The sequence below is a fragment of the Fundulus heteroclitus genome, unplaced genomic scaffold (genome assembly GCF_011125445.2).
Source record: "Fundulus heteroclitus isolate FHET01 unplaced genomic scaffold, MU-UCD_Fhet_4.1 scaffold_39, whole genome shotgun sequence".
Taxonomy (NCBI): Eukaryota; Metazoa; Chordata; class Actinopteri; order Cyprinodontiformes; family Fundulidae; genus Fundulus; species Fundulus heteroclitus.
In genome coordinates, this window is record NW_023396803.1 from 1,108,377 (window position 1) to 1,134,071 (window position 25,695).

At 44.0% G+C, this 25,695-nt stretch overlaps 1 protein-coding gene across 9 annotated transcripts in view; it reads left to right on the plus strand.

Moving 5' to 3' along the window:
• The first annotated feature begins 1,194 nt into the window (after window positions 1-1,194).
• LOC118556076 overlaps window positions 1,195-25,695 on the plus strand; it is a 45,558-nt gene continuing 21,057 nt past the window's right edge. For 2 of the 9 annotated variants that reach the window (XM_036130867.1, XM_036130873.1), the window contains exon 1: window positions 15,558-18,649. Coding sequence is in view for 1 of the 9 variants with exons in the window: in XM_036130874.1 (XP_035986767.1) it covers window positions 3,448-3,621; window positions 18,529-18,649; window positions 19,153-19,769 (912 nt within the window). In the remaining 8 variants the exon portion in view is untranslated. Of the gene's footprint in view, window positions 2,226-3,325; window positions 3,353-3,447; window positions 3,622-15,556; window positions 18,650-19,152; window positions 20,266-25,695 lie in introns of those variants that run through there. The other 7 variants (XM_036130874.1, XM_036130868.1, XM_036130869.1 and 4 more) reach the window with 7 other exon arrangements.

Consider the following 25,695-nt stretch of genomic DNA (forward strand, 5'->3'; position numbering starts at 1 on the left):
ATCTGGAATTTATCGGGACACATTAAATAGAGAAGCCAGGGACCGGTATGTTGACAAAATCAACATTATTAATAATTTGGATCCATATGAAGTTCCAAACAATGAGTGGAGCACCGACGACGACTTGTTGCCACTGTTTTGCATATCTGACGTCTTCAGCTACCTTGTTTGTGGTGTGAGCACCTATACTTCAGAACAGTGCCGAAGCTACAAGTCCTTGGAGTCTCATGTGCAGTTCACGAATGGATGGGTTCAGGAGCTGCAGATCATAAAGCCAGCAAACAGTGGGAACACAGTAATTCGTACAAAGGTAAGCTGTGCTCAGACGGGCTCTGGCACCTGCTAGTTTAGTAGCTGCTAACTGTTAGTGCTAACAACCACTCACACATGTAATGTACTTTTAACTAGTTGCTATGTGTTTCAAAGGTGTAGTTAGTAACGTTAACTGCCAACCCTCCGGGTTTCTCACGTATTTGGGCCTATATCAACCGTCTCTTGCCGCGCATTCATGCCTGTATGTGGTGTCGCGGTTGAAGGAAAGAAACAATGTAGGCTATAAAATAAAACCGTGCATCTTTAACTTACCAGAATGAAAATGCAGGGAACACACTCTCATTGACATCGGGATGCTATGGAAAGTTATGTTCGGTCATCTTACAGCCGCGATCCAAGCGAGCCGACGCCTCTAAGTTATCTCTGACACTTGTTCTCCGTGGTTGCGCCTCCAGGCAGGAAAGCTCAGGAAAGTTAACCCATTTTCTATGTTTTTCCTATGGCGATCATGTGTTGCGCTGTTACAGCCCACAATACAGCAACTGTTTACCATGGTTGAAATCAAGTTAAGGTGAAATTAATCAAATTAAAACACGGCTGAGAGGGTACAGTACGCGGTAGTCATAGGCAGTAGTCTGAGTAGTGGTAAAGGAGGCCATCAACATGGGGGCCACGCAAAGTACCTACGTCATGACGCCCAAGCCCTATACATATACACATATTTATATATACATATATGTATATTTAATATGAATAACATGTTAAATTTTCAGCATCTAATTTCCTAGTATTTGATAGTGTTAGTACATCCACTGACTGTAGAATTACCTGTGAAACGTTTTCACACAGCCAGAAAACTGCTTGTTGTTGCAACCAAATCCTACGGGGTTCTGTGAGAGTAGGGAGTAGCAAGATGGCGGCCAGTGACTTCAGTTTTTCGGCAAAATCAGCACTCCAGTGTATTATATACTAGCTCAGTGATCGAGAGGACCTCGCTGCATCCTGCAGAAAGGGGCGGGGACGGACCACTGTCAGTCCCATACCTTATAAGGAAATGGGACTATTGCACTCCGGAAATGAAGGGGGCGCTATTTTCAAAATCACTAGTACCTTAAAGAAGCGGAGTTGAGAGGTCGATTGAAAGAAGTATTAGAGGTTCTTCCACTGATGTTTGGCACACGATTCACAATGCAAAAGTCAGCAAAAGGTATTTTTACCTTCTTAAAACTTGTTTTCACATAGTAAATCATTTTTTAGATTAGATTGAAAATATAATTAACAGCTGTGTGAAATTCGGAATTTATACAGGGAAGGCTAATTTTAACATGTAGCATAGATAATTATTTTCCTGCAGGGCACTATTAGATGGAAATAGAAAAGTAGATAAAATGTATATTTGAGAAATTATATGCTCAAACTTTGTTTGTTATTTTAATCACACAGATCCTCGTATCTATTTGCCACACATTGATGTCCCCTTTGCTCAAAGTCGTACAAGGTACAGAACCATATAGCAAAAGCTGCTGTGGCTCAACATAATGGTATTCTCATGATTTGTCTTCATGAACCTGGACAAAGCACACAAACACAGAGCTGGTCTTGAGAGTTTATTGCAAGGAAGGAGTAGCGGAAGGTGAAAACCAGAGTCAGTTACTGGGCTGGAGTTGATGAGTTGCAGGAGCAGGCTGACTGGAGGAAACAAGAGTAGTGAAGCACTGGGGTGACAGGAGTTCCAACAGCAAGGCAGTAAACAGGCGTGGAGTGAGTGGAGGTTGCAGGTGGAGATTGCAGACGACCAGGAACAGACTGGGGTGAGCTTATAAAGGAGAGTAGAGTCCGTGGTTGATTGAAGCCTGACAGACGTGGCTGATCAGGGTGTAATCAGGGCTGCAGTGGAGGGAGAAGGAGCCAGGAAATGCTCAAAATACAGCCTAAAGGCTGCATCCTGACAGGTATGTCAAATAACACTTGAAAAATATAAAATATTTTTTTACATGCTTATCAGTTTTCAAGTGTTTTTCTTTTATTTTTAAATATGTTTTTGGAACACGAATGTTACATTTATGGAAAGTCAAATATTTTTTATAAACTAACAGCTGTCATCATAGGTGGGTGTAGTACCCAGATGTGATGCTATAATAACGAGTAGCACTACTTCAATATATTTTTAATAAGTAACTGTGCATAAAAAACACACAAGAGTAACAAAGTATTTGGTGAGATGGCTATTATTAAGTCCTGTTTTACTGATCATAATGTGCAATGTAACATTGCCCATTTATTTCAGCAGACATGAATATAAATCAAGTTGTGTACACTGTTCGGCATTTTATAACCAAAAATGAAAAATATTATTACAAGAAAACAAATTAAGGTTAGAGGAAACCTAGCATAAACAACATTTATCTGTGCATCGTGTTTTATTTTTTTATAGGTTAAAATGTGTTCTTCATTCAGTTAAGTTACACGCATTGGGTTGCGTATCAACAAAATTTACTCAAGAGTATAACATAAGAAAAAATAGTCCTAATTTTTTTATTTATTTATTTTTTTTGTCAAAAGTTACAGAGTAATTGAGTAAATCTAATTAGTTAATACCTGCCCTTGGCTGTTTGAGCAATATCACTTTTACAATTTCAATAAATTTTTTGCAGAATATATATCTGTTATCTGGAAGCCATTGTGACTTCTAAAATTAATTGTTAAATCCTACAAAACAGTAACAATAATGTTAAAGAATCTACAGTGATTAATTTCAAACATGCCTTTTTTATACCAATCATTTGTATATTTCCTGATGAGTACTAACCTTTTCCTTTTATGTCAGTAGCTATTACGTTTTGTCCTTAAATTTACGTTAAAGTTAAGTTTACACATATCTAGTCATTTTGATTTGTATCTTTATGTGCAAATGACACCAAAAACCTAAATGATTTAAAAAAAATTCAATTCATTATTTGGACAGCATTTTTTTATACCATTAGAGATGGAAAGGATAAGATCTTGAGAGATATAAAGTATTAATTATTGTTTAATGCTCTTCCCCATGCAGGTGCAAAGGATATCACCAATCTTACAGGTAAGATTCATTCATAATCACATGTCATAGCCATTCTTCCGGTATGGAAGTCTTGCAATGCACCTGTTTTTTTATTTTATTTTTGTTATTTTCAGATGCCATTGAATGGACTTGAAGCTGTTCTCCAAGAGGTGGTACTAGCACAGGGAGACAAAGCTTACCTCAGCCTGGCATGCCAAGACACACCTTGGCATCAACCTGCAAGTGCTTTGAAGCCATTGTGTCTGACCCGGTTTCCGGGAAGAAGACTCACTTTGCTTGGCTGGATGGTAAGAACCTTTGACCTTTTTCACTTAAAACATGCAAAATTAGATTTGAGATACATGAAATATATTTTTTATTAACAGGTGAGATCCACTGGGGTAAATTTTAAAAGTCATTCAAGGCAGAAAATCTGATTTCTTTTGCGGTTGAAACGTGTTCTTCCTGCAACCGGCAATATAAAGACTGTGTGGGCTTCACCGGAAATGGAAGACGAGGAGAGTACCCTCGTTACTACTCTGTTGGCAAACCTGGACACTGTCCTGAATGTTAATACTGAATGCAAGGAGAATATTAGTTGTTTTCCAGTCTTTTACACATTTCAGTTGTCACATATTGTTTAACAATTGGATAACCTTGTTTTAAAAATTTTAAATACAAGCAAAGTTAATACTTCCGTCCGTCCGTCCGTTTTCTTCCGCTTATCCGGGGTCGGGTCGCGGGGGTAGCAGCTTCAGTGGGGAGGCCCAGACGTCCCTCTCCCCAGCCACTTGGGCCAACTCCTCCCGGGGAATCCCAAGGCGTTCCCAGGCCAGCCGGGAGACATAGTCCCTCCAGCGTGTCCTGGGTCTTCCCCTGGGCCTCCTCCCAGTGGGACGTGGCCGGAACACCTCACCAGGGAGAAGTCCAGGAGGCATCCTAACCAGATGCCCGAGCCACCTCAACTGGCTCCTCTCAACATGGAGGAGCACCGGCTCTACTCTGAGTCCTCCCCGGATGACTGAGCTCCTCTTCCTATCTCTAAGGGAGAGCCCAGACACACTACGGAGAAAACTCATTTCAGCCACTTGCATCCGGGATCTCGTTCTTTCGGTCACGACCCAAAGTTTGTGACCATAGATGAAGGTAGAAACGTAGATCAACTGGTAAATCGAGAGCTTTGCCTTTTGGCTCAGCTCTCTCTTCACCACAACGGATCGGTACAGCGCCCGCTTCACAGCAGACGCCGCACCAATCCGCCTGTCGATCTCCCGCTCCATCTTCCCCTCATTCGTGAACAAGACCCCAAGATACTTGAACTGCTCCACTAGGGGCAGCACATCCTCCCCAACCCGTAGAAGGCACTCTACCCTTTTCCGGTTCAAGACCATGGTCTCAGATTTGGAGGCACTGATCCTCATCCTGGCCGCTTCGCACTCGGCTGCGAACCGCTCCAGTGAGAGCTGTAGATCACGCACTGATGAAGCCAATAGGACCATGTCATCTGCGAATAGCAGAGACGCAATCCTAAGGCCACCAAAAGGGATCCCCTCAACACCTTGGCTGCGCCTAGAAATTCTGTCCATAAAAGTTATGAACAGAATCGGTGACAAAGAGCAACCTTGGCGGAGTCCAACTCTCACCAGAAACGAGTCTGACTTACTGCCGGTAATGCGGACCAGACTCTGACACTGGTCGTACAGAGACCTGACATCCCTTATTAAAGGGCTCTGTATTTCATACTCCCGGAGTACCCCCCCACAGGATCCCTCGGGGGTCCTGTGGGGGATATATATATATATATATATATATATATATATATATATATATATATATATATATATATATATATATATATATGTATATATATATATATATGTATAGCCAATATCGATATGAAAATACAATTTCCATCTAAATAGCCTTTTATACCCTCTTTTATAACCTGTTTCCTATCAAACCATTTCAAACACAAAAATTTGCTCTCTTTGATTTCCTTCATTCTGTAACAACTTCTACACTGAAGGCTGTTTTTAGGTCACCCCGACCACACAGCATGCAGTTACTATGCATTCACTTATAGGAAAAATATGTGATTTTTGACTTTCCAACATGGTCAGTCAAGCAAAAATATTGAGGAATCCTGGTCATTTTCTGCAAAGTGAAAAAAAATAAACAACAAGAACAAAAAAACACAAATGCATTAACTTTCCAAAGTCAGGATCTTGATTTGAAATTTATTGCAGAAACAAAGATTAAAGTGTAAATTATGCTTGTGCATTTCACGGCACTGTTACGGCCAGTAAAACCGGCTTAGTCACAGACACAAAGCTGAAATGTGTTAAAAAGGAAGATCAATGCTTGGACTACAATCTAAGCTCCTCTGGGTGAGCTGATACAAAACGGCACCAAAGAAGAGAAAAAGGATCCCCGGTTGTGGACATCTGCAGAAGCACTCTTATATGTACACGAGATCACATGCAAATTGTGAAGCTATTTTTTTTTCAATTTTCATATTTTTAACATTAGGACGACAGCATTTCTGCAGCGTCTTATTGGTTAGGAGGTATCTCATGTTTGAGCTCATGTGACCTCCGTCCCCACCCCTCCAAGCCCTAAACTCCACAGTGACAGACACACTCACGCCCTGCTCCGCTGCAGCACCCCATCTCTCAGGCCATGAAATGTACATCGCACCTCCGATCTAAGGGAATCTCACCCAAATCCTTTCTTTGAATTATTGAAGAGGACCCGGGCCAGCTCGACTCTGATTATCCTCCAATCAAAAATATGCCTCGCCTCGCCTCCTATAACATCAAATGCCTCCGACGATCGATCGAGCCAATCAGAAGGGGGCTGCTGCAGCTGGAAATGCAGAGTGTATTGTTCTGGGCTATTTACACTGACACAACTTGGCCCATATAACAGGCGTGTTTATGCTGGAAAAAAAAAGGCAGTGATTGCTGATTAACCAAGATGCTTCTGCGTGAGTTTTTGTCGTGTTGTCTGTGCCACGGATCATGACACCTGTTTGTGTTATGATGGCTCAGCGGAGACATGGAAGGAGGCAGTTTGAAAAGGATGCAAGGGCAAAAGGAGCTAAAAAATAAATGTAAGAAGCAGAACAAGAATACTTTTTTAATCCCAGAGTAAATATGTGTTCCTACAGCTGCTCTGCTTAAATGTAGAAAAACGTAAAAATAGAAAAACAATAATAGGATGCTAAAATGATTCAAACAAGTTTAGATAAGTGAAATATTAGGTGGGAATTAAAGCGTTCCAATCAGACTTAGGTGGAAAAAACACTGTTCGGTGTTAAATATTGCGCTCTGTATGCTATATTAAGGGACAGTGGGTTCATTTGTATAACACCGTTCATGCACAAAGGAGTTCAGAGTGTTTTACAGGAATATAAGGAACAGAAATAAGAAAATAGAGGTGTTTGCTATAGGCTCCCGGGGGACATAAAGACCTATTTCTCTCACTGAATTATCCCTCTATTCTCAAGTTCTGCATTAATTATTATTTCAACTTTTAACTTTATGTCTTCTCTGCTTTTTCTCTCCATAGCAGCTACATCTGGCCTGGTATTCTGTCTAGCTGTGACAGCATCCTGGTGTGCAGATCGTCTGAGCTACTGCTGTCAACAGCTCCGTCTTATGGATGATCCAGCCGGTCCTGTTTCTCAGAGTCTCACCCTGTTTCTCTCCTTGAGATAGCTATTGGTTTATCTGAAAACCAACTGGTTTATCTGCTGAACTCTGTCTCCTCGCTGGACACAGCCATCTGTGAAGCTAGATTGCCATTACACTCTATAACATAGAAAGGATTCCTGGATCAATGCTTCTGTGCTTTTGTGTCTCTGCTCTGTCTTCTCTAACACCCAGTCGGTCGAGGCAGATGACCGTTCATACTGAGCCTGGTTCTGCTGAAGGTTTTCCTCCCTGATAATGGGGAGTTTTCCTCTCCACTGTCGCTTCATGCATGCTCAGTATGAGGGATTGCTGCAAAGCCATCAACAATGCAGACGACTCTCCCTGTGGCTCTACGCTCTTTCAGGAGGAGTGAATGCTGCTTGCCAAGACTTGATGCAATCTGCTGGGTTTCCTTAGATAGGAAACTTTTTGACCAATCTGCCTGATTTGATTGAATTTTACTTTTTTAAAGAGCCTTGAGATGACATGTGTTGTGAACTGGCGCTGTCCATCCATCCATTCATTTTCTGACCCGCTTAATCCCTCATGGGGTCACAGGGGTTTGCTGGTGCCTATCTCCAGCGTTCACCAGGTGAGAGGCGGGGTACACCCTGGGTCGAATGCCTTCTCCAGATCCACAAAGCACATGTAGACTGGTTGGGCAAACTCCCATGCCCCCTCCAGAATCCTGCTGAGGGTGTAGAGCTGGTCCAGTGTTCCACGGCCAGGACGAAAACCACACTGCTCTTCCTGAATCCGAGATTCGACTGTCCGACGGACCCTCCTTTCCAGAACCCCTGAATAGACCTTACCAGGGAGGCTTAAGAGTGTGGTCCCTCTATAGTTGGAACACACCCTCTGGTCCCCCTTTTTAAATAGGGGGACCACCACCCCAGTCTGCCAATCCAGGGGAACTGCCCCCGATGTCCACGCAATGCTGCAGAGCTGCGTTAACCAACACAGCCCCACAACATCCAGAGCCCTAAGGTACTCAGGGCCAATCTCATCCACCCCCGGAGCCTTGCCACGAAGAGCTTTTTAACAACCTCGGCAACCTCAGCACCAGAGATGGGAGAACCCGACCCAGAGTCCTCAGGCTCTGCTTCCGCAATGGAAGACATGTTGGTGGGATTAGTGGGGGTCTTCGAAGTATTCCGCCCACCGACGCACGACGTCCCGAGTCGAGGTCAGCAGCACACCACCCCCACTATAAACAGTGTTGGTACCGCACTGCTTCCCCCTCCTGAGACGCTGGATAGTGGACCAGAATCGCTTCGAAGCCATACGGAAGTCTTTCTCCATGGCCTCTCCGAACTCTTCCCACGCCCGAGTTTTTGCCTCGGCGACCAGCTGAGCCGCCTGCCGGTTCTACTGCCGGTACACGTCAGCTGCTTCTGGAGTCCCACAGGCCAATAAAGCCCGATAGGACTTCTTCATCAGCTTGACGGCTTCCCTCCTCGCTTGTGTCCACCAGCGTGTTCGAGGGTTGCCGCAGCGACATGCACCGACATGCACCGACAACCTTGCGGCCACAGCTCCGACTAGCTGCCTCAACAATAGAGGCGGGGGACATTGAGTCTGAATGGACCGTGTTCCGCGCCTCAGGACGTGTTCAAAGTTCTCCCGGAGGTGGGAGTTAAAGCTCCGTCTCATAGGGGACTCTGCCAGACGTTCCCAGCAAACCCTCACAATACGTTTAGGTCTGCCAGGTCGGACCGGCTTCCTCCCCCACCATCGGAGCCAACTCACCACCAGGTAGTGGTTGGTGGAGAGCTCCGCCCCTCTCTTCACCCGAGTGTCCAAGACATGCGGCCGCAGATTAGATGAAACGACAACAAAGTCGGTCATTGAACTGTGACCTAGGGTGTCCTAGTGCCAAGAGCACATGTGGACATCCTTATGCTTGAACATGGTGTTTGTGATGGACAATCCATGACGAGCACAGAAGTCCAACAACAAAACACCACTCGAGTTCAGATCAGGTGGGCCATTCCTCCCAACCACGCCACTCCAGGTCCCACTGTCATTGCCCACGTGAGCGTTGAAGTCCCCCAGCAAAAAGAGGGAGTCCCCAGGAGGGGCACTCTCCAGTACCCCTTCCAAGGACTCCAAAAAGGGTGGGTAATCTGAACTGCTGTTTGGCACATAAGCGCAGACAACAGTCAGAACCCGTCCTCCCACACGAATGCGGAGGGAGGCCACCCTCTCGTTCACCGGGAGAACCCCAACGTGCAGTCACTGAGATGTGGGGCAACAAGTATGCCCACCCCAGCTTGGTGCCTCTCACCAGGGGCAACTCCAGAGTGGAAGAATGTCCAGCCCCTCTCGAGGAGACTGGTTCCAGAGCCAGAGCGGTGCGTCGAGGTGAGTCCGACTATCTCTAGTCGGAACCTCTCAACCTCGCACGAGCTCAGGCTCCTTCCCCACCAGAGAGGTGACATTCCACGTCCCAAGAGCCAGCTTCTGCAGCCGAGGATCGGAACGCCAAGGTCCCCACCCTCTACTGCTACCCGTTGCACAATGCACCCGAATTTAATATTATGTATTACATTATTACCATTATTTGGTTTTCATAGAAGTGGTGTTGTTACATTGTGGCTGTAATATCTTGAAGATAGAAAGTAGAACCAATAAAGTAGGTGTAAATATACTGTAACAGCGTTGTTTAACAATTGGATAACCTTGTTTTAAAAGTTTGAAATACAAGTAAAGTTAATAACTTGCAATATTTTATATGTGTAAATACAACGTTTCTTATTGTTTTTGAACAATGACTGGAATCAATACAAATTTTCTTTACAAAACTGATAAACGGCCAAGTTGTTTATGTTTTAACAGTCAGAATCAACTATTGTTTTTTTTTTTTTTGTAATAAAGCAAGCACATACAGAAACATTTTGTCCGGTTACAAAGTCATGACACAAATATAAGATGAAAGGTGTGGTGTGCGAAGGTGGAGATCGGGTGGGGGTGAAGAAAGCTCAGGTGAAGAGCAGTTGCACACATCAAGCATCAAGCCGGACTTTATAAAGGGTGGAGGAGATGAGACTGCCGCCGTTAGGCTGGGACGGATATTGGCTGAGCAGGTGAGATGAAGACAGTTATAGTTAGAATTTACACATTGGTTTAATTTATGTATCCAATGACTTCACTCAAAAAGGTTTTTATATAGAAAAAAAGAAAACTCATCCATAGCAGATCATTCTCTCTGGCGGTTATCAGCGCCATGTCTACTGCCCGGGTCCAAGCGCTGAAGATTATTTCTTGTCAAATAAACTTTCAAAAACTTTCTTTCTTTGAGTGAGTCTTTCCAGGTTGAAGCTACATTTAAAGTTTCAAATGTATCCCCTTTGGTTTTGCAAAAAATGGATATTTAGTGTCTTTGGAACGCAGTTTATGAATCGATTGCAGTTGGTATAATTGATATGGAATTTCTAAATAGAATAGTGGGACACCAATCAGTTTCCTGGTTAAGCTGGAGTCCTTATATTAAAAGTTTCCAATGAGACATTACGGGAAACGATGATAAGAGTTGAGCCAGGTCGCCTGCAACCAAGTATATTATAGTTTTCGGAATGCCACTTGTTAGAAGTTCAAAAGTCCTTTAGTTTGTTTTTACAATGTATTTACAATGTGAATAATAAGAAAAATATTTGGCAAATAAACAGAACAAAAGTGCTTGTACTAAATTGGCCAAATTTGTATTACCGACCAAACCTCTTTTCTATCTAGTCCTTATTAAATAAGGCAAAGGCTATTATATTTTAGATTTGAACTTATTTATTTTAAGAGTACAATTCACAACATCAAAATCTGTTGTTCGAACTTCAGCACCAGCAAGTATTTGGTTATATCTGTTTTCTTAATCAACGCTGGAGATGGGCACCAGCCACCCCCGCGACCCCATGAAGGTTTAAGCGGGGGTCAGAAATGGATGGATGGATGAATGGATGGATGGATGGATGGATGGATGGATGGATGTTGTCTTAATCTGCGATGGACTGGGAATCTGTTCAGGATCCACCGCAGCAGCCCTAACGATCTCACTATAGAGATAGGCGTGCGTGTATGATAATTATTGGATGGATAAATGTGTTCTCAATGTACATTTGTCTCTAAAATATTAATTTGATTTATGTTTTATGACATTTTTTTTTGATAGGGTGTAAGGATAGATAAATACATCTCCATAATGATTCCTTATTGTTGCTTATTTTAGATTGTTTTTTACTAATGTAATTTTAACATCCGAAAATAAGATTTAATAAACATTTAAAAATAAAAAAGGACATATCACGTGACATAACACGTTTTTTAGCCATTTCTTTACAGTTTAATTTGTATTTTTTAAGTTGAAAGTGTTCTTGGGCGTTTTGAAAGTGTTAAAATAAATTGCGTTATTATTATTATAATTATTATAACACGGCTGGTACAGGAAATAGAGTCACTAGCGCCCCCTTCATTTCCGGAGTGTAATGGTCCCATTTCCATATAAGGTATGAGACTGATAAACTCTAGCAGCAAAAATCAGACAAACAAAAGCTGTAAAAGGTATAAAATGCATGAAAATAGAGCATAAGATTAGTCTATACGCGGATGATGTATTACTTTATCTCCAGCATTCAAATAATTCTCTTTCACAAGTAATTAGAATACTAGAATCTTTCTCTAAAGTATCAGATTACTACTACTGGTCTAAATCTACGGTACTGTCAATTAATTGCTCTTTCGAAAACTCCCTAGATTTACAAATGCAATCAGGAAATATTAAATATTTAGGTATTACTGTGTCGTCTAAATTAAGGGATGTACTTAAACTTAACCACGCCCCACTTTTAAACAGGATAGAAGAGGACCTTAAAAGATGGAAATCGCTTCCAATCCCACTTATGGGTAGGGTAGCTTCAATAAAAATGATGGTCCTACCTAGAATTAATTATTTATTTTCAATGATACCCAATAAACCATCATCCGACTGGTTTAAATCTCTAGACTCTGCCATTTCTAAATTTCTTTGGAAAGATAAACCCCCACGTATAAGCTTAAAGACAATACAGAAGACTAAAGACAGAGGAGGATTAGATTTGCCTAACTTCCATAACTATAGGCTACAATACATCTCTAAATGGATAAAAAATAGTCATCTAGATGAGCCTTGGTTAGATATAGAACAGGAAATGTGCAATAATATCATGATTTCAGATTTGCCGTTTATTAGCTCAAATATAAAACGGCATACATGCTTCAAAAATATCAACATTAGTTTTACTCTGACAGCATGGTGGGAGTTCCTTAAAATGACAAAGTTATCCCTTATCCCATGCGGTCGTACACCTATCTGGAATAACCCTGATATCCTACAAAATAATAAAATGATAAACTTCACATACTGGAAGAATAAAGGTATCAAATATCTGGAACATCTACTTGACGGAACCGAGTTCATCAATTTTGCTAAACTAAATATGCAATATGGCATTAGTAAAAAATAAATTCTTGGAATATGAACAACTTAAATCTATAATTAGAAATAAATATAAGCATATTAATGGTGGTTGACAAATCCCAACTAATATATTAGAGTTCCTACATTTAACCCCCCCACCCCCACCCCCCTAACTACTGTCTAAATCATACAGGACACTGACTAAAATAGATGATTCAATATCTCTTCCTATTATGAAATGGGAAAAGGATTTATCAGTCACCTTTGAACAAAACTTCTGGGCTCAGATATGTCTAAGAACTTTCAGATTGACAAGAAACACCAACTTACAACTAATACAATACAAAATCCTTCACAGAGTACAGTACACAGGACAAAGATTATTCAAAATGGGTTTGGCACAGTCTAATATCTGTCCACACTGCATAGGCAATCATCCTGATAATTATATTCATGCGTTATGGTTATGCACACCAGTCCAGAGGTTCTGGACACAGATATGTAAGGACTTATCAAAGTGCCCGAGCTGTAAAATTACACCTTCCCCATCAGTTTGCTTGCTCGGTAATTTTGAGGAGAGTCCTCTGGAAAAAGAAATAGTTTACATGGTTTTCGCTGCATTATGTATCGCAAAGAAAACTATCCTCTTGAATTGGTAAAGTAAAGAAAATATCAGTATCAATCAGTATAGAGTATCTTTTGTTGGATCATAATAATCTTCAGCTTCTGCATCCACATCTGATTGGTCTCTTTGGGCTCCTCTGATCAACACCATCACTTAGTGGAATAGGGGGCGGTGGGTTGCTTCCTGCAGGGCGCAGTGGCTGAATGGAGGGGTTCCTGGGGCTCTGGGGGCACTTGGAGTGGGCCGCCTGGTGGATCTGACTCCAGGGTCTGTTGCCCCCATCTGGGAAGGACTTGGGAGGCCTACGGGTGGCCTATAGCAACCGCTTGCGGCGCTCTTAGGGAGCTGCGTGGTGACGGACGTGGGTTACTGACCTGGTAGCTGTGTTGCCGCTGGGTGGGGCCGGGGTGGGTCTGGGGGCCTGGGGTCCCTGGGGCGCGCCGCGCTCGGGCGGGGGCCCTGGCGGGGGTTCTGTAGGGGAGCTGGCTCCCTGGGATGGCTTCCCAGTCCTTGGCTCCCCATCCCCAGACTCCTCCCTCTGCCTGCTCCATCACGCCACCACACATGTAGGTCCTTGGGGAGGGGCGTTATCTCCAGTAACGCCCCCTCACTTTCTGGTGACGTCCCTCTCCCCAATTTTATCATGCATCCTAGACACTTTCACTCCAAACATTTTCACAACGCACACTCATGTAGGCCATGGTATGGGGGGGTGGGGGGAAGACGTCTGGGGGGGGGGGGCTTATGTTGTGTGAGCCTCACCTCGGACGGCTCCCTTCACCTCCTCTCGCACTTAGACATTGAGGGTTCTGGGCAGTTGCCTGGAGGGGGTGCGCTGGCACCAGCTTCCTTCCGGAGGGGGGGTGGGCTGTGCCGTGCACCCTCTTCGGCGCTCACAGTTTTTAAACACACTTAAGAACAACATGTAACAACACAACATCTGAGCGGGCGTAGGGAGGATTGGGGTCTTTTGCACACCCCCGTTCTCCGATGGCGGCAAGGAGTCTGGGGCCTGGAGGAGGTGCGGGCCACTGTGTCCGGGGTCTTGGCGGAGGGCTGCTATGGGTAGTCAGCGGCTTGCCAGGTCTGGGGCTGACGCCTCCACTCCCCCCAGGAGGGGTGGGGGGCAGGGGTGGCTAGGGTAAGGTGGGGGAGGGAGGGGGTTTATTAGGTATTTAGGGGGTGAGGGGGGTTCTGGCTGGGTGGCTCGTACGGGTCGTGTTGGCCCCCCCTCTTTGGGGGGCCCGGTCCAGGGGGCGTCTGGTCCGGGGGCGGGGCCAGGGGTCGGGCACAAGCAGTCATATAGTTGATTTGGGGTGACCCCCCCTCTGGTCAGTGTTGGATGCGAGTGTTATGTGGGAATGTGTGTACAACGTCTTTTTTTATCTGTGTGTGGTGAGTGGGGCACTAGGGAGGGATGGTGTGAATGAGTTTTCCTTTTTTTTTTTTTTTTTTCCCCAGGTATGGGTGTGGTCCGCTCCCTCTCCCAAGAACATCACAAGTCTCCGCTAGGTGCGGAGCCCATCCCCCCACGACCTGCCCTCCTCCGCTGCGCTGGCAGGCGCCTTGGCCCTCTGGCACATTGGTGGGCCTCGGGTTTACACTACCCGGAGTGGGCCGGCGCACGCCCGGCGGCTGCTTCGCGGGGCGCCCCTGGGGCCTCTGGCCCTCAGGGCCCATGGCCGGGACCACTTCAGCGGGGCTGGCTGCTGGCGGAGCACACGGGCTCGTCCCCACGGCTCTTGGGGGCGTCGGCATTGCGGTGGCTGGGGGATTTCCACGGGGTCGTATCTCCTCTTTCCTTGGGGGGGGGGTTGCAGATATCCTGTGTCGGCCCTTCCTGGGCGCCCTGCTTTTGGGGCCCCTTTGGGAGTCCGGGGTTATGGGTCCCCTGACTCCTGTCTCTGTGCTCGGGGAAGCCGGGCGTTTGGTTCTCCACAACCACTATCGAGCTATTTCCTTCTGGATAATTTTCACCTAAACTAGTGCACTCTCACAAACTCCCACAGGTGCTGGGTCGCAGGTATTAAATGTTCACTTATATACAGAAAGCTTATAATTTATTTATTTATTTATGTTCTTTCACTTTCTTTTTTCAGGTATCGCATTACACATGTCAGCTTAAATAATAATACATATGATTTAGCAATGGCATCTAGGTGTTATTCGATTGTATCTGTTGCTTTATGTCTGTTGGTTGTGCTGTTCTTTTTGCATCTCTCTTTCCAGGTGATGGAGCAGACGGAGAACGTTTTATCACTCTCTCCCTTTTATCTCTTCTTTCTTTCACCTCTTCTCTTTTTTTTTCTCTCACTTCTTGTTCTTCCTTTACTCTCCCATTGTAGTGTCCATATAATTCGAAATTCTCCCTGCAGGAATCACAAAAAAGCTATTTACAAGCATAAATCAAGTGGAGCACTATGGCGAAAGCTGTTCGCTCCACTTGTAAAAGCAAAATCTGTCGAGCTCTATCTGGCATTGAGACATCAATTCCTATTGCCACATTGCTAGACAGGACACTGGGGAAAAAATAAATAAATAAATAAGTTATGAGACTGATAGTGGTCCGTCCCCGCCCCTTTCCGCTGGCTGCAGCGAGCTGGTTTCCAACAACAACTTTCCAAAGTTTATTAAGACATCAGATTGTGGATGATGAAAGCCAGAGTCATTTTACCAGACGGAGGTTGCAGGGGTACAGGAACTGGCAGACGAGAACAGACCGGAGCAGACAGGAACAGGACCAGGGGACAATTCTGCAACAGCTAGCAACCCTGTGGCAGCTAGCAACGTTGGAGAGGAGTTTCGCCTAAGCCCGCCAGAAATGTTTGCAGAGATGTCCAGAACTGGCCTAAATGGATCCGACAGTTCGAGAGGTACAGGATCGTATCGGGGCTGGACAAAAGGGAAGAGGCTTTTCAAGTGATATGTTGATATATTCAATGGGCGATGAATCCGAGGATATCCTTAATGCGTCAGCGCTAACGTCTGCAGAAAAGTTCAACTACAAAAAAGTAAAACAGTGCTTTGATGAAAATTTTATTGGAGAACACATCATTTTTGAAAGGGCGAAGTTTAACATGCGTAAACAAGAACTGGGCGAAACGGCCGAGAGCTTTATCACCGCGGTTCACAAACAGGCGGATTATTGCAAATTCGGGGCTCTCAGAGATGAACTGATCCGCGATCGCATTGTTGTTGGCATACGAGATGCCACGCTCTCCGAGAAGTTGCAGATGGATGCACAGCTGACCCTGACTACAGCCGTAACACGAGTCAGACAGAGTGAAACTGTGAAACAACAACAGGGTTTGCTGCGCAGTGCGAGTGGCCCTGTACCCATTAAGGAGCCCAGTGAAGAGATACATGCGCTTTCACTTGCACGCAAGACAGAGGGCAGTGCACGACAGAGACCAAAACCGAACAGGTATGTAACATCGTCTGCCTGTTATAAATGTGGGAGGGCTCCATCACACAATTGGAAAGACTGTCCTGCCAAAGAGTCTGAATGCAGGAAATGTCACAAACGAGGACACTTTGCTGCTGTCTCCAAGTCTCAGCAGCCGGTACACGAGATGACAGACGAAGAGGGACTCTATCAAGACAGTCTGTTCTTAGGTGAGGTGAAGTCAGACAGAAATGGCTGGTACTCAGACATCAAACTAAATGGGGCAGTAGTTTCCTTTAAACTAGATACAGGGGCAGCAGTGACCGCCATTCCTATGAGTCTGTATAGCTACAGAAGAGACGGCCCTCTATTGCACACCCACAAAAAGTTGTATGGCCCAAATAATACCAGACTATCAGTAGTAGGTCAGCTTCAATGCAGCCTTGAAAGCAAGGACAGAAAGTCCACTCAGTCTGTATTTGTCATTGATAGCTTGGCTAGGCCACTGCTGGGTTTACCAGCACTTACAGAACTACATCTTGTGGAACAAATGAAAAAACTTGATACACTGGAGGAGAAGGGGGACCCAGAAAAAAAATTCAAAAGGAGATTCCCAAAGGTGTTTACAGGATTAGGGAGACTGGAAGGTGAATATCGTATCCGGCTGAGAGACGATGCTGTCCCCTATGCCCTTACAACTCCTCGGCGTGTGCCAACACCCTTAACTGAAAAAGTCAAGGAGGAACTAAAAAGAATGGAGGAAATGGGATAGATCATCTCCAGGATAGAGAAACCTACCGAGTGGTGTGCGGGGATAGTGGTGGTCCCAAAACCAAATGGCCAAAACCCAAAATTAGACTTTGTGTCTACCTCACCAAGCTTAATGAAAGTGTGTGCAGAGAAAGACATATCTTACCCTCCGTAGAACAGTCATTAGCACAGCTGAATGGTGCAAAATATTTAACAAAATTGGACGCACGGAGTGGCTTTTGGCAGATTCCATTAGCACAAGAAAGTAGGGAACCAAAAACATTCATTACTCCCTTTGGCCGTTTCTGCTTCAATGTGCTACCCTTTGGGATAAATTCGGGCCCAGAACATTTTCAAAGACACATGTCCCAGCTCTTAACCGGCCTTAAAGGTGTTATATGCCATGCAGATGATGTCCTTGTGTCGGGAAAGAATGAAACAGAGCATGATGAGCGGCTCACAGCTGTCCTGACGCGACTCCAAGAGGCAGGACTAACACTAAATGAGAAATGCACCTTTGCACAGTCGGAGGTTCTGTTTGTAGGACATAAAGTTAGTGCAGCAGGCATTGAATCAGACCCTGAGAAGATCAGAGCGATTACAGACATGCCTGTCCCCCAGAACGCAGCAGACGTTAGCCGCTTTTTGGGGATGGCAACATATGTTGCAAAATTCCTCCCTCACTTTGCAGATTCTACCAAGCCCCTCAGAGATCTGCTGGTAAAAGACAATGATTGTACCTGGAGTCATATGCAGCAGACAGCCTTTGACAAGCTCAAGATTGAGCTTGCCTCACCAGCAGTCTTGGCTCAATACAGACCACAAGCCAAGACAAAGGTGTCAGCGGACGCCTCGTCTTTTGGCCTTGGGGCAGTCTTAATGCAGAGAGAGGAAAATATGCAGTGGCGTCTAGTTGCCTACATTTCCCAAAGCCTCTCTGAAACAGAGCAACGGTATGCCCAGGTTGAAAAAGAAGCACTAGCCGTCACCTGGGCCTGTGAGAGGCTGAGTTCATACCTCATCGGAGTACAGTTCACAATAGACCATAAACCCCTCCTCGCGCTCTTAGGGACAAAAGCACCGGATGACTTACCTCCCAGGATTCAGAGATTCCGGCTGCGACTGCTTAGGTTTATGCACGACATGTAGATATTAGTACATGTACCTGGAAAGGCCCTCATCACTGCAGATACACTGTCCAGGGCCCCGATAAAGCGTCCACTGACAGCAGAAGAAACACAGATGGAAGGGGAAGTACAGATTTTCATTAACACCGTACGTGATAACTTACCTGCATCTAAATCCAAACTCCAGCAGATAGCTGACCATCAGCGGCAGGATGCCATCTGCAGTCAGCTGATCCGCCAGTGCCAAAGAGGCTACCCACGACAAGAGGAGCTGTCCCAGCAGCTGAAGCCTTATTGGATTCACCAGGGTGAGTTACACATGAATGGTGATCTTTTGATGAAAGGACGACATATTGTCATCCCAGAGACAATGCAAAATGAAATGCTCGCCCGACTGCACGAGGGACATATGGGGATATCCAAATGCAAGCTGAGGGCTCAGCAATCTGTGTGGTGGTTAGGCCTGGGTGCCCAAATCACAAAAGTTGTGGGCCAGTGTGAGACATGTGTTAAGTACCAACAGCTACATCCAGAGCCAAGATGTAGCTCTGGATGTAGTTACATCCAGAGCTGCCTAAGCGGCCTTGGCAGAAACTTGGGGCAGATATGTTTTACTGGGAAAATGACTCTTATCTACTGGCAGTAGACTTCTATTCAATATACATTGAAATAATGAAGACATCTATAACCACATCAGCAGGGATTATTAATAGCTTGAAATCTATTTTTGCTAGACATGGGGTGCCTGGGATACTGATAACTGATAATGGACCTCAGTTTTCCTCTAGCTCTTTCTCCTCATTTGCCACAGACTATGACTTCAGACATGTCACCAGTAGTCCATACTTTGCTCAGAGTAACGGGGAGGCAGAGAGGGCAGTGAAAACGATGAAAAGCCTCTTGAAGAAGAACACCGACCCATACAAGGCCCTGTTGGCATACAGGGTCACGCCGCTGAATCAAGGCCCATCACTGACTGAGCTCCTGATGGGTAGAAGGCTGCGCTCACCCTTGCCACTCTCACCCAGTCAACTTAAACTACAGTGGCCAAACCAAAAGAAATTTGCAGACAAGGACAAAGAGTTGAAACAGGCACAGACACTGGCCTACAACAAAAGACATAGAGCGGGGGTCAGGCCAGAGCTAACAGCAGGTCAGCGCGTCTGGATTACTAACACCCAGGAGACGGCTACGGTGCTGAGAAAAACAGACACTCCTCGTTCCTATGTCGTGGAGACCAATTCAGAAGAGGTGAGGAGAAACAAGACACATCACAGACCCTTACCAGACATTCAAAGCCCTACAGAAAATGGGGGAGACGCAGAACAGACAGCAGCACCGGAAGTGAGGGTGGGAGAGAAGGTGGAAAGGGTTTATCCAAGTAGGGAGGTTAAGGCACCAGCATGGCTAAAGGATTATGTCCTATAAGGAAGAACATTTAAAACCTGTTTCAAATGTTATTGTTATTATGTATGTTAATTTCAGTATTCAGTTGACAGACTGTATGCTTTTAGTTAGGTAAGTTCATGTTTTGTTTAAAATTTTATCACTACTTTGGGGAAGTTGTGTTATGGTCCTTGGGGCGTTCCGTACCTGAAGCGGGTTATGTGTATGTATGGTTACCGGTAAAGGACACTTCAGTAAATATGCCTGCTGGCTAAAGCAAGCTGTTGTCGGAGTCCTTAATTAATGGTCTAAAAGTTACTACAAACATCACAACAATAATCTGGAAATAAACATAGTGGAGCTTTATTTACAAACTTAAGGGTTTTTCTGTTTGGGTTTTTTTTTGTAGAAAAAGGTGAAGTATTTTAGAGCTGGTTCAGCAAGATGTTTCTGAAAATTATTTGTTGTGACTTAGTGTGTTAAATGAGTTGAGATGAACCTTGACACAGTGGCCATGAAACTAATAAGATGATGGCCGTTTCTCAATTCACGAGAACGCGAGTCCGTACTCGCGTTCTCGTCAAGTCTGTTCTCGGTAAGAACACAGGAAGATAGGACTTGACGAGAACGTGAGCACGCAGCACGTATTGTGTATTAGAACAGAAGTATACTCATGACGTCATCACACCCGCAGCCCTTGAGCATTTCTTTAACGTTCAAAACTATTTATTAGGGCTGGGCAAGTTAACGCGTTAATTTCGCGTTAACTCATTAGACTATTAACGGCGATATTTTCTTTAACGCGCGTTAACGCATGTTGGTCACATGCTTTTATTTTGTGAAGGTCTGTTGCTGCGGTGTAGGGGTTTGAATCAGAACAGTAAGTGGCGATAATGCGCCAATAACCTCGCTGTCAGCCCAGCCTCAGATTCAAAGAGGAAGAAAGGTGCTGGCCGGAAAAAAACAAAGCCGACATGCGGAAGGCGGTGTTTCCCGCAGGTACCGCGAGCGAGCTTAGGCGGGGCGAGGCGGTGAGTTGGCGGCCGGAACAAGTTTTGTGCGGAGCGGAGCGGGGGGGGGGTCTGCATCGACGCCGTCGGTGAAGTCGCTTCTCGTTTCAAAGTATCCATGTATTTTTGCCTGTTTTCCCCCTGCCATTCACTATATGCGCGCGAGAAAGCAACAACAAAAAACCGCGTGTCAACGTCAAATAAACGCAAGCATATCGAGTTAGCAAGCATTTCAGTTTAAAGTTCTTCCAGCATGGAATATGACAGAAACAAGTTAGTTGGAACCACTGCCAAGTTAAACTTTGGTATTGAACATAAAATGGTAATGCTGCTCCCTGCTGTTACCTCAGAAATTGCCTGTTTTTGGTAGATTTTTTCCCCATAAAGAGAATTCCCTGTCAGTGGCAATAAGCTTTAATTTATTATTATTGCTATTTTTTGTTTTACATGTTTAAGTTGAGCTTTACACTAAATATGTGTTACTGATAAGTGCTACAAATGTTACAACACCTTTGTTCATATGGCAGCAGAACATTAAAATAAAAGTGCTCTTTACACTACTTTTGAATTCATTCTTGGAGTTTGTAAATACAATGCGATTAATCGCGATTAATCGCGATTAATCAGTGCGATTAATCGCGATTAAATATTTTAATCGTTGCCCAGCCCTACTATTTATACACTACACCGTCATATCTTATTGAAAACGTTTTTTTTTTTTTATTAATTTCTAAAACGTATAAAAAATATCTAAAATAATTACAGAATTGTGTGTAATGTATTTGGATGGACCCAAGAAATACCCGAAAACGAGTAAGTAAAAACGAGTAAGTAAAACAGTTTATTAAAGTTGGTGGCGGTGCGGACCTCCCGGTTTGTGCGGCAGCACACAGCCTCTGGCGGTTCCTGAAGGCAGAGTGGTGGGTTAATGACCAGCGGGGACAGAGGGAATATGATTAGGAGCTGAGTCACTAACCTGGGGCACGAGGACGGCTGGTTTGGCAGCGTCTGGTTTACAGGAAGCAGCGGGGACCGTGAAGGGATAATCCAGTTCTTTGTCCAGGTCCAGTCCGGGTCTTGGGCAGGGGGGAGATCCGTTTAATCCAGCAGAGGTATCCAAGGGAGAATCCAGAGACGTGTCCAGGTCCAGATCCAAATCCAAATCCGAAAGCACAACAGTCAAAAGGGGCAAGCAATCTCCGTAACTTACAGGCTGGCAGGGTCCAAAACACAGGTGGGCAGTCCAAATCTCTGAGGCTGAAGAACAGGACTCAGGCGGGCAGACAAATCCAAAAAGGGCTCAGGCTGGCTCAAAAAACAAGGGCAAAAACAGGTCGACAGGCAGACAGGCAGACAGATACTCAGGAAGATGGCTGGAAGTTCTCACCGTAAGGCTCGATACGTTCTGGCACTGGAGACTGCGAGGAGCAGAGTAGAGGTAAGCAGAGTAAGCAGGTAGAGGCGGAGGCAACGCAGGTGCGCTGATTGCAATTAGCAGCTCCAGTGCCAGAAACGTTACATTGTGGGTATAAAACCAGCAATAGCGGGAATTTCTTTGTGGGGAGTTGTAATTGTTGTCCAGATTGACTACAGATAGAATACAAATTGAAATAAAGAAAAATGTACTTGAATAAGACTATAAAATCGGATTTTTATTTGCTTGATATGATTGATTGACTGATGGATGAATTGAATCTTCTTTAAAAATCAGCACTTTGTAGAAGCAAAATGAGCAATACGAGCAATATTGCTGTTGCTTCAGTCGTTGGTCAGCTTTACCAGCAGGCTGAAGAGGAGGTGGCGCATTTAAGGAGGCAAATCCGAGCAAGGAGAAGATTGATGCAGCAGAGGAGGCTCAGAAGGCAGGCTTTGCTCACCCATCTATTGCCAACTGGTAGGCATTTTAAGATTGACAGCCTATTTCCTACTTATATCTTTAAAAAAACATTGAGGATGGTATTAAAAACGTGATCAGGTTGAAATTGTGACTGTTTTTTCTATAATTAATTAAAATGAAGACCCAGTTTTAACATTAATAACAGTAGGGTTAAGCTACTTTATTGCACCTCCTGACCCTCACAGCATTCATTGATCATTAAGAAAGGAAAAAAACATATTTTTATGTCTGTCCACCTTTACAGTGATTAATTTATAAATTATGTGCAGTTAGTTCAGCCCATTTTTTCAGTGAAATGGTAAAAATACCATAGAATGGAAGCCATTTGTTACATTTACTATACATTTTACCTTTTCTTTCTTGAGAACTATAATAATCTGCATGTTAAGTAGGTATAGTTTTATGTTGTGAAAAGGTGACAAAAAACAATTATGGTAACATTTAGCATTTTTTATTTTCAGGAAGAAACAGAAACAAAATATGTGAAGATAAACACCTCTGTGCCGATCCTCCAAATATTTTTTAATGAAGGAGACCTGAAACCAGCCTTCTTGCTAAACAGGGCAACCATCGTCCTCCTCCTTCAGCTGTTGCCCATCCAGAAGGTCCATGGATGGCCACATGAGATAGAGGTGCTGGTGACCCTCTACTGGCTGGCCTGCGGTGCATCCTATAGGGAAACAGCTTGCCAGTAAGATCTCTTCCCTTCTTGTCCTTAAATAGAGCCAACAATGACACACAATTGATACATAGATTATATTAATTGGATAGAAGATTAAGACATATCAGCATATTACCTAAATTACAAGTTAATTATATATTTGGTACAGGTCAAGCGAAGGAATGCTACAACAGGCACCACGCCAGGGTGAGAGACATCATTGGGCGTGCCTTTGGTGGTCTGAAGACACAGTGGCGTTCCATCTTCTTAAGGGCACTGTAGGTCCGCCTGACGTTTGCCCCAAAAGTAATCGCCGCCTGCTGCATCCTCCACAGTATTTGTATAGAGGCAGGGGACCAGCTTGACTTGTAGGATGAGGAGGTCGACCCAGAGGAGGATGACCATCCGGCGGCTGAAGACAGGGAGCGGCTCCAGCTGGCTGCATGTTTAAGTGAACATGACTACATCTGACCTAACGTAGATCAGTTGGAGTCATGTTCAGATGCTGCTTCATTTAATTTTTTTCACCACCTGTGAAAATACATTAAATAATCAGTAAATTAATTTCCATTCCAACTATTTTTAATTGTAAGTTTATAGGCGTTGTCTATTTGTATGAGATCTTAATAGGAGTTATTGATTTGTTTGAAACCATGTTAGTAACTGTTAATAATTTGTTATATATATTACACCTTCATTCTGTTCCAAAGATTAAACATTTCTATAAAATAAATGTCAGTTTTTTCATACACTATTATTACTATTGTTTTCTTTCCCTCTTTCTCCTCTCAATTATTCGTGTCCTTACTCAGAAGAAACTCAGATAGGAAAAACATTTGTAGATTTTATTTATTTATTAATTTTATATGCTGCTGTCGTCATTGGGAGACATTTACAATTTATTCCAACAAGTATTGAGTTAATACAGCAACACGCGTCAGTCAGATAAACACAAAACAAATAAATCATAACCAGCGGTACTACGCACACTACTTGGCCGACAGAAGTGTACTAAAAACGGACTAACATCAGCCCTGGCTGCGGTTTTCCTCGGAGGTCTGCGGGTCACTCTGCTCCGCTCAATGTCGGACTTTTATTAAAATTACGCACTAACTATGTAAATGGGCCACATAGGGAAGCTTAAAAGTATAATGTTCTCGCCTCAAATGATCTTAAAACGTACTTTTGGACAACAACAGCAACAGAAAAGGGAATTTTTAACTTACCGCTGTGAGCTCTGTTTGCGCTGTCTCGAATCAAGATGCGGCCGTGGTGCATTCTGGGCAAGCGGCAGGGCGGGGGCCCTTGGCCTCGAGTCTATATATATATCGAGTCTATATATATATATATATATATATATATATATATATATATATATATATATATATATGCCCTCTGAAGGATTTTTTACAGCCCCCGGTTCTCAATAAAAGCAGAGGTGGGTGCAAATGAACAATTTTCATCTTCTAGACCAAGGTTTTTACAGAGAACATCTTGAAAAATATGAAGAACAAAATACAGATTTCCATTTATTAATAACACTTTTGCATTCAACTTCTTTGTAGGAACTCGAACCACAAACACGACTTACATTTACTCAAACGCAAACCAAATAAGAAAACAATACTCAACCCAGAAAAGTTTGAAACTTTGAGCCTGTCTTATAATGCAGACATGCACAATCTTTGTTTTGTATCTACACTCACTTAAATTTTTACTTTCATTTAGCAGATAAACTTTTAAAAAGACCAATTTTTTTTTCAAAATTATTTTTCAGCCCCAAAGTTGTTTTAACATAATATTAACTCTCATGTCAAAAAGTTTGGACACCACTGCCCTAACCAGAAAAGTAACCAGGCTGCACAGTGGTGCAGTGGGTAGCGCTGTTGCCTTGCAGCAAGAAGGTCCTGGGTTCGAGTACTCCCCTGGGTCTTTCTGCATGGAGTTTGCATGTTCTCCCTGTGCATGCGTGGGTTCTCTCCGGGTACTCTGGCTTCCTCCCACAGTCCAAAAACATGACTGTTAGGTTAATTGGCTTCTCCAAATTGTCCTTAGGTGTGAATGGTTGTTTGTCCTGTCTGTCTCTCTGTGTTGCCCTGTGACAGACTGGCGACCTGTCCAGGGTGTACCCTGCCTCTCACCCAGTGAACGCTGGAGATAGGCACCAGCAACCCCCGCGACCCCATGAGGGATTAAGTGGTTTGGAAAATGGATGCCCTAACCAGTAACACCAAGCCCTTTCAGTAATGAGTGAAAGGGTTATCAGACATTTAAGCCTTAGTCTAATATGAAATTTGAAAACTTTTCTGGATTTTTTTGCTGGAGGTTTTCCTTGACGCTCCTCCTCCCCAATGCGTAAGATGCGTCAAAAGTGGACAAATAACAAGCAAGCATTCAAGA